At 42.7% G+C, this 10,010-nt stretch overlaps 1 protein-coding gene across 2 annotated transcripts in view; it reads right to left on the bottom strand.

The window, feature by feature from the left end:
• Positions 1-2,045: 2,045 nt before the first annotated feature.
• The window catches only part of BCKDHB (branched chain keto acid dehydrogenase E1 subunit beta), a 229,405-nt gene continuing 221,440 nt past the window's right edge, over positions 2,046-10,010 (bottom strand). For both annotated transcript variants that reach the window (XM_008063337.2, XM_008063338.2), the window contains 2 exons: positions 3,925-4,073; positions 2,046-2,339 (listed from right to left, as the gene is read on the bottom strand). In XM_008063337.2, the coding sequence (XP_008061528.1) occupies positions 3,933-4,073 (141 nt within the window). In that variant the 3' untranslated portion in view covers positions 2,046-2,339; positions 3,925-3,932. The remainder of the gene's footprint in view (positions 2,340-3,924; positions 4,074-10,010) is intronic.

The raw sequence follows: 10,010 nt of genomic DNA, 5'->3' as shown, positions 1-10,010 counted from the left end.
GGGGCCAGGAATGCCAGGCACCCAGAGACCACGTGCATGTACTACCAGCAAGCTGATGAGAAAGGGCTTTCAGTAAACCTGTCTGGATCCTCTGGATCTCACTGGAGTTTCTAGATTACGTGATTGAAACCTCAGGAGGCGAACAGAGACCTGGATCTTAGTTCTCATTTCTTTTTCTAATGGACACAGGTCCGTTTCTTTTGCTTGAATGATATCTATTGGTTGTATAGCACATGGTTATCCGATCATATTTTTTCCTAAGGAAATCATATAATTCAAACAATAGAAATCTTAATTTGCTTCTATATTCATGCTGTCACAAGAAGCAGACTTATTCTTATGCTGAAGCCACCAGGAGTAGTAGAGGCTTTTGGATTCAGCAGTCATTTGACCTCTCTCTCTCTCTCTATTAGACCCAGAACCAATGCAATATTTAACATCTCTCAAGTACCTTCTTGCCACTACTTTCTTATTTTCACAACATGGAATAGCTGTTTCATGCAAAAAGAAAGAAGGAAATCTTTGACAGTGAATTGTCACGGCACGTCTTGTGCCGTAGACCGAGTTGAGTATTAACTGCAATCTGCTGATTTTGGAAGAGAAGAGGGTGTTTCCTGTTGGGCTGCAGGACTAACTAGCGGTGGAATGAGGCTCCCAAAACGAGCACTTCGTGTGTAGACAGTCCTTACCGTTATTTTCATTCTTGCTATTTCAAAAACAGAGTCAAAGAAAGTGAAACTAAAATAGCCAAGAAAACAGACTTAAAATACCCAACAAATGGGAAATATAATATTCAAAAGATAAAATGGCAATAACAAATTAGTTCAACTGAAACCAGTATGTCAACCAGAGCCCATCATAGGCCAAGGGTGGTCAACCACCAAATGTTCCTTGCTCTGCGGGACCGACCACATGAGCTCTGAGCTCTTGCAGGATGCCCTGAGCCTTGAGTGGAGACAAGACCAAAGCCAAGGTCCATGATGAGTTTTGGCTTCTTAAACGCAGAATGTCCTATACGGTAAGCCAACTGAACTCCCTAAATCTTTTCCAAGCTTGTTGCTGACAAACTACATCTTTTCCCTTCCTATACCAACACGGTTTTTCTATTTTTAATCCAAGGGCCAGCTGTATTTTTATCCTCAACAAATGATTTGGTTCATTATTTCAGCCCAAGGATATCCAGAACCTATGATAAAGTGCTCTTCCTTTGCCTCCACGTTTCTGGCAATTTACAGCTGTCACCTTCTGTATCACCCCCTCCGGATGGCTGGCAAAAATAAACAGGACACAGCTTTCAAAATTACAGTTGTAAGGGAACACGTATATTTGTAACCCTAGGAAAACATCCACCTTTTTTCACTGTTTATAGAGAAAGGAAAACATGCCCAGCCTGTTTCTCTGCTCTTGCAGAGTAGAGATTCTCTTTGGAACTTAGAAGAGAAAGCTCCTCTGGGACTGCAGGAGGGGAGGTGGGCTGGTGACAGGGCCCTGGGGAGTATTCCTTGGGCTTTCCAGGCTGTCTGCAACGAAGGTGAAAGCCAGATGTATCTGAGTAAGACACAAGAGGGACGGGCAAGGTCCCCTCAGGGATGCTTCCTCCTGTCACAGCCCGTTGTTGTTGCTAACGTTGTTTTTCTTCTTATCCACACAGTAAAGGGAAAAAATATTTGTTTTGCGACATCACAGCAAAAAAACCTATCACGGCAGCTAGAACGTGGCCAGTTTATGACAGACAGGCTCATGCAGTCCATCTAGGGAAGGAGGAAGCAGGAAGGATTCGCCCCTGCCACACTCTGGAGAAGTAAGTTGTGAGAAGAGAGTTCACCTCGCTGCAGCCAGAGAGAAGAACGAGGATTCCGGAAGCTCTGTCAGCAGGCGACCATCTTGGCCAAAGAAAACTAAACCAGACCCACCAAAGTTGAAAAGCCACCATTTCTATAGTCGATACTTCACTTTAATTCAGACTTAATTAACAAGTTAACAATCTATTGCTGTGGGATAAAAGTCCTTTTGACTCATGGAAAAAAGAACACACACAACCTGAAGACCATCTGATTTTGCTTTATTGGATACTATCCTGCACGTGATATTTACAGATCTAATTAAACAGAATTTATAAGCCTGCTGTGGTGGAGCATTTTAAGAAGTTAATCTGAAAGACTCATAATGAAACCGTCAATTCATACATGTTACAACATAATCATTCATTTATAACTTTTCAGCCAATATCCATGATAGTTCATTTCATAAAAACTCCAGTTTTGAGAAGAGGTTAAGTCCTCAGAAATACAAAAAAATCAGAAAAATATTTCCGTATCTAGTCAGAATCTTCCATAGTTCTGTAAAAGAAATAGACATTCTCAATGGCATGCATGACTGACTTTCTTTAATATCATATTTAACTTTTAGCATGAAAAACTCTTCTCTCATCATATTTCTCAGTATAGGTTTAAATATTTTTCTTATGCTTAAAATTAAATATATATATAAAAAGAAACTTGACTTAACTTTAAAAAAAAAGAAATCTATAATCCAAATTTAAAACCAGCATCTACGTATTACTTTAAAAAGAGCAACAAGGCATGTGGCCGCCACTTTCACCTTGACCCTCCACTATGGCTGGTCCCAGGAAGGGAACCACACAGACAATAGAAGTGAGGAAGTCCTCTTGCCAGTCTAGAGTGTGAGTTACTGGAGAAACAAGTTGCTTTCACAGACATGAAGGAGAAGACAACAGAAACAGAGCACCTACACTTGCGTGTCTGAGAGAATTCCAGAAGTGTGGAGATTGATAGACCTGACTTACAGTTAGAACAATGTCGACGATTAGAACAGAACTATAAAAAATGTGGGGATTATGGTAGCATGTGGCCAGTGGGTAGTGTTATTTTCCCTATTGCACAAATACAAAGACATTTCTCTCTGATCTTAGGTAAACTAGCTTCACTACCCATACACGGAAGTCACGAATCATAGCATTTCTGACCTTCAAATCATAGCATTTCTGACCTTCAAGTGTATAGAAGGTGTTATTATAGAGAGCGAATTCCCCTTTTTTTTCCTTTGAAAAGTCATGGTTCTTCAAGATGTATTATTAATTTTTGGACATCCTAGATATTAAAATCTAATTCTATCTTCTCATTTTGAAACATTTCAAAATCCATGAGTCAGTGATAGGAACTTTTATATTAAATTCTGAAAAACGAACTTAATAATTTTTACTGCTATTCATTTTTTTTGGAGTGACACTGCTAAAGGGGCTGATAAGCGTGACTTAGAATAATAATGAATAAATATCACTTAACACCCACTACTTAAAATACTTAAAAAAGCATTCACTTGCCAAAAAAGGATCTGGAAATGGCAGTGGTGCTGGGCTCTGGGGGCTTTTTTCAGCAAAATTTTCACTTATAGACAATAAAGAGATCTCATGCTCAGCGAATCTACTTTTTAGATAATATCAAGGCAGATTTCAGAATATTATGGATTACTGTATAAATAACTGGAGCCCAAATTACAGTGCCCGAGGGGCTATTTTCAAACAACAGAAATTGCCCCTATTTATGTACAGTTTAAACAGTTGACAAAAATATACAGAAATAAAGGTAGAAATTGATCAACAGTGGCATAAAGCATATTTGCAATCTAAACCATGGTAGAGGGGCATCTTCGCCTGGTGGTCTTTCGATGTTAACACATGTCTGCATCTGTTTTCTAGAAATCACACCATGTATATGCCTGATAATGTTTCCGTTACACATAAGCATATGGCCATAACTTTGAATTTTTTTCTGAGGTACACATTTTGCTCTGAAAGTTGTCTTTTCCCAAAATGCAACACACTGATGACTGCTGCTCCTTGGTTAACGGTCTATTCATGTCAGGGGCACATATGAGCTCTCTCAAAATGCAGGGCGTACCTACCTAAACGGTCAATAGTTGATCATCTTTCGAAGGGCATCGTAACACTTCCATTTGTCTGGGATGTAGAATGGCTCAAAAATGTGAGGAAACGGAGTGTCATACCCACATACTCTTGATATAGGAGCCTCCAGGTTCAAGAAACATTCTTCCTGCAGAGAAGCATCAAGATGGTTAGCTTTAAGAATTGTTCTTTTTTTTTTTTTTGGGGGGGGTGAAGTCTCACTCTGTCGCCCAGACTGGAGTGCGGTGGCTGGGCGCCTGCTGGGCTCCAGCGATCCTTCCACCTCAGTCTTCCGAGTAGCCGGAATTACAGGCATGCACTACCATGCCCGGCTGATTTTTTGATTTATTGTAGAGATGAGGTCTCGCTGCCCAGGCGGGTCTCGAACCCGCGGGCTCAGGCAATCCACTCACCTCAGCCTCCCAAAGGCGCGGGATTACAGGCTGAGCCACCGAGCCCGGCTCGTCTTTTTTTGAGTTGGAGTCTCACTCTGTTGCCCAGTCTGGAGTGCAGTGGCACACTCATGGCCACCACAGCCTCGACCTGCTGGGCTCCGGCGAGCCTTCCGCCTCAGCCTTCCAAGTAGCTGGAACTACTGGCGCGTGCTACCACGCCTGGTTAATTTTTTGATTTATTGTAGAGACAAGGTCTCGCCACATTGCCCATGATGGTCTTGAACTCCTGGGCTCTGGCAATCCTCTCGCCTGATCAAGAATTTTTTTTTTTAATCACAGAAATGAAATGCTGCAACTCATAATTGCTTACTTAAAATATGATTGCATCCAAGGACGTTGAAAATACTTAAGTATATTGTAATGTGAAAAAAGCAGGTAACAACATGTTAGCATGATCCCAACTTGACTTGGTGCGTTTTCACACGTGTATATGTAAATGCATTTTATGCCTGTACACATATCTACGGTCTAAGCCAAATGGGTTCACATCAAATGTGCTGTTCTATGAATACCCATGTATGGCATGAGAAAAATGCAACAAATGTACCCAGCAATGAACTCTGAGGCTTGAAGCTAGCCATGGCATGTTTTCTCTTTTCCTGTATTTTTCAAATTTTACACAACGAACAAGTATTGCTTCCATAATAAGAGTGTGTAATTCCTCTCTACTCCAGCCAGATTGAACTTCTGTCACTTAGCGATGGTGTTCCCATCTCTCACAGTCAAGCTTTTGCAGATGCTGGTGGTCCCCCAGTCACTCACACCCCAAGCCTTGCTCTCTGCCTGACTGATGTGTGTACCTTTGAGTCACCTCCACTGGGAGGCCTTCCATGATAGCACCTTCCCAACCCTGCACCATGGATAAAGGAGGGTTTTCCCCTGCACTCCCAGAGCACTGAACTCGGTATAAGCCATCACGATTGCCCAAGTATCTGCCTTTCCCAAGAGAACAAGCTCTGTAAGGCTAGAGATTGGGTGCAAACACATAATATCTCAACCCAGTCGAATACTGTAGAAAATTATCTTCAGGGGAAAACAATGTTATTCAAGTAACAAATTGAGATTTGAAGATAACATTTTCGAAAAGTTAAAAAAAAATCTTTATAAAAGAGACATAGGAGAAGGAATCGAAAAATACAAAAACAAAACAAAACTCAAAAAACAAAAATGGAATTCTCTTTTGGAGGGTGGTCCCCATGTAGTACACTTGGAATTTGTTCCTCCACATAAAATGATCAACCGACATTTTTATCTGGAAGTTTTGAGATGGTTGCATCACGATTTGAAAAAGAAATGTCTAGAGTTGTAACAAACAGGTGACTGATTCTTCTGCCATGACCACACTGAGTGTTCAGCAGTTTTTGACCAACAAACTGGGGCCCCACCCTTCCTATTCACCTGATCTCACCTCAAGCATCTTTCTGTTATTTCTCTGGATGAAAAAAGGCCTCGAAGGGAAATGTTTTGCCCGTGTGGAAGAGGGGAAACAAATAAAACAAAACAAGACAAAAAGAATGGCAGAAGCACAAAAAGGCATCAAAGTCAGTGAGTTTAAAAACTGATTTGAGCAGTGGAAAAAGCTCTTGATTGATAGGTGTGTTGCATCAAACAGAGAGCACTTTGAACATATAAGAACAAACCACAAGTGAATTTTGGTTTTTTGAGGGGTCCTTTTTAGTATGTGATTTAAACTATTCTAGGGAAAATAATTGTATCACTCACAGATATTACCCAAAATGAAAACTTTGGCTCTTATTTATATATTTATCATTGACATGCTTCACAAAGGATTTGAGAAGGCCTCAGTTTTTCTTACATGTTTTACTAACTGTATTTTAAATTTTCATTTGAGCAGAAACTTTTACTTGAAGGAATCCTGACACCTCACGCCCAAGCCCTACCTTCGGTGGACATTTTTGTCCAGTGACAAACGTGTTGGGGCAAAAAGGAGACACAAGCCGGACAGATCTGCTCCAAAGAGAACTTACTAGACATGGACAGACCTCCCCTTGGCCCTGGTAACCACCATGGCTTGCAGTACCAAAACCGAGTAAATGTCGGTATTTCCTAGCAACGGGAAGTCTCCACGAACAACCTCAGAATTGTTACTTATAAGCTGAAAAGAGATGACAGACTAGGGGGATTGTTTCTTGACTGCAACAAGTAATTTTAAAGGGCTTTAGATTGTCAATTTGGGATTAACTCAGTTTTATTACTTTAGCTGCCCCAGACTGTTTTTCCATCTTCCCTGAATATTGAACTCTTCGTAAACAAACTATTCATGGAAAATCATGGGCCAAATATTTCACTAAATGCCTCTGACTTTACACCTGTTATAAAATACTATCCTTTTGAACGAGTCACTTGAAGAGCTGGCCTGCTACAAAACGATCTGTCAGTGTTTGTTAAAATCATTTCTCTCAGCATAACAACGAACATCATCAACTAAATGTTTTTCAAATAGCAAGGCTCCCAACGCTGCAAAATGTGAGCCTCTGTCTTTCCAGAAACACATCTATGTATCTGTAGGAGCACAGAAAACACCTGCTACGAGGCCACGCCTGCATGGTGTGGTAGTGTTAACTCTGAATTCAAATAAAAGGAAAAGCACTCAGCAAAGACTCGTTTTCTTCTATGAATGAAAGTTCCTATTTTATGCTACATACATTTGTGATGTTACATGTAGGGATTCCTTACTATGGAAATAATTACTACAAATCATACAGAAGCAAATGATTATAAAGTCCTACCAGAAATATGTAAAATGTAAATAAATACACGATGGAATATAACACAGCCATGAAGAAAAAGCAAAATTATGGGCTTCGCAGCAACCTGGATGGATTTAGAGTCTATCATTCTCGGTGGTTTATCACAGAAACAAAGATCTGAGTACCACATGTCCTCACTCTTAAGCGGACCCTGAACGTTTATCATAATACTACAAGAAAGGGATTGGCAGTAGTGGGACCCTGCCAGGGAGAAAGGGGGACACACAACACCAATGAGGGAACCCAAACTTTACCTGCACAACGACCATGGATGTACCTAACCATGAACTGCACCCCACATCTTTAAAATTAAAAAAAGATATACAAAATGTACTGTGAAAATCATGAATGATGATTCAAGGTTGTATAACAGAAGACGATGAATGGGGTGTTCAATTTTCTAAGGACACACTCTGATCAACTAAAACTGTGAAATAAAACTGTGAAATTCTTATTCTTTGGTAATCAAAGTATACTAAAGAGTTTAAGTTATTTCACAGATTTTGGTTAAAACTTCTTTTGAAGCAATTGGAAATAAGATGTTTGAATCAACCAAGCAGCCCACTGAATTGACTCACATACAATCTATGTGTAAAGATATGTCTCTTTGAGCCACCATCAAAACAGGACACCCTTTTCTACCTCAATATTTTTCATACAGAGGCTATACATGCGCACACACACACACACACACACACACACACACACACACACACAGAGAGAGAGAGAGAGAGAGAGAGAGAGAGACAGAGAGAGAGAGACTTGCATCCCATTGGCAGATTTGTAGCTTAATGTACAAAACTAATTTTTTACAAAGTTCCTCTCTCCATCACAAACACATGACACCGTAACCATAGCAACCATGTGCCCTGAATTTTCAAGTCAATCCAGATTAATCACATTCTTCTGTTCCATTGGCCATACTAAGCCTACTCATATTTTCAAAACCATAATAGATTATTTCTGATTCAGACTTAGTAAGCCACATAAATTAGGAATTAAATAATGGCCGAACACACAGGGTTCCTGGAAAATCCCATGTAGTATCTAGAATATGAGCTAGAGATTACGGGTAGCGTCTGCTACAGTCTTTCTCCCTGGAGAGCTGTGTGTGTGGACTGGCTGAATCCACAAGGAACAAGGACAGATGTGACTGTGAGGTTTCAAGGCGGGTCACAGTGGAACACGTAACCAGGGGCAACGGGCAGGCACCAAGAAAAACTCTTCTCCAGTTATTTGGGGTCTAAGGTTGCACCCAGGATCCACCAAGGACTGAACACAAACTCCAAAGCAACTATCAGTACCACCTATATATTCTGTTGTAGTATGACTTCCCGTGCACAACGAAGTGCTTAAAGAAAACTAGGTATTTCTTCCAAAAGACCTGTGTGAAGTTCTAGAATGTGGTATTTCAATTCACTTCTTAATATGCCTTTTTGCAACTATGAGAGTTTGCACTCTAAAAGGAGGTTAGCGATAAGGATAGTGGCCAGGACTTACGATGTTACATTTTATCTCGTGTCTTCATTTCAACCAATCTAGGTCACTATTAAATTCCATCTCATAGGCAAGGAAATGGCGATGGAGGACCGTGTCAAGGTCAAATAGTTTCACACGCAGCCAGGTGAGATTCAAACCTGACTACAAAGCCCATGACAAAGTCACCCTATTAAGAACAGCGATAACAAGGGGAGAAATGAAGTAGAAGTTAAAAGAATAGTAAAGTGGAGAGCAGGCTGGGATGATCAAGGTTTTCCAGCACCTTCTCGAGAGGCCTGTTCCAGCAAAAAAGGCAAAGGTTAGGCTACGTGGAGACGCTGAGAGGCAGACTCGAGCACCAAGGTGGTGACCCACGATCCACAGGCAGATGACTCCGGGATCGGGACCCTGCCGGGCGGCACTAAATGACTTGAGCAAGCGCAGCTCACGTCGTGTGTACATTGGCCACCTGGACTGCCACGCTCGTCGTTGCCAGGAAAGCAAGCAAGCAACGTGCAAAAACAGCCCGGCGTCATTGAAATCACAGACACGGGCAAAACTGATCATCTTCGCTGGCATGTCTTCTGCAACCAAACTGATGCATCGTTTTGCTTGATGCATAGTTTGCATACAAAGTATCTTGCTGCTATGAGGGAGGACAGAGAACTTCACGCGTCCAGCACATAAGAGTGGGCAAGCACTTTTTTTTTTTTTTAAGTCAGAGTCTCACTCCGTCACCCAGACTGGGCTACAGTGGCCACTCCCGGCCACCGCAGCCTCGACCTGCTGGGCTCCAGCGATCCTTCCACCTCAGCCTCCAATTAGCTGGAACTACAGGCGCGCGCCACCACACCCGGCTGACTTTTGATTTACTGTAGAGGCGAGGTCTCGCCAAGTTGCCTGGGCGGGTCTCGAACCCATGGGCCCAGGCAATCCTCTCGCCTCTGCCTCCTAAAGTGGTGGAATAACAGGCTGAGCGACCGAGCCCAGCATGCAAGCACAATTTAATGGAAGAGGATCCCCCACTTTTGAGATGAAACATTAGGGAGAAGCTTGAAAGTCTGTGTCTGTGCCCACGTCCCCACGGACGCCACGCGCTGTGCCACGTGTATGTCCATGCACGCGCGGGAGGGCTCTCGCGGGGCCCAAGGTCGCTCAGGACTCAGCCCCGGGTCCCCCGCGGGGTGGGCAGGCCAGCCCCCACCTCCTGTGCTGCCGCGGCGGGACGCCACGCTGGGACTTCGGTCCTCTCGCCGTGTTCCCGGCCGGGCTGCGGCACCTGATCCACGCGCCGGGGGGTAATCTGGGGTCCCACCCGGAGGGCAGCTCTGCTCAACGACGACCCCGCCTCTCCATGCCTCCGTGGACGCGGGAGCATCG

Source organism: Carlito syrichta, unplaced genomic scaffold (genome assembly GCF_000164805.1).
Source record: "Carlito syrichta isolate Samal-C Ts95f unplaced genomic scaffold, Tarsius_syrichta-2.0.1 Scaffold306754, whole genome shotgun sequence".
Classification (NCBI taxonomy): domain Eukaryota; kingdom Metazoa; phylum Chordata; class Mammalia; order Primates; family Tarsiidae; genus Carlito; species Carlito syrichta.
This window is presented reverse-complemented; position numbering and strand designations above follow the sequence as displayed.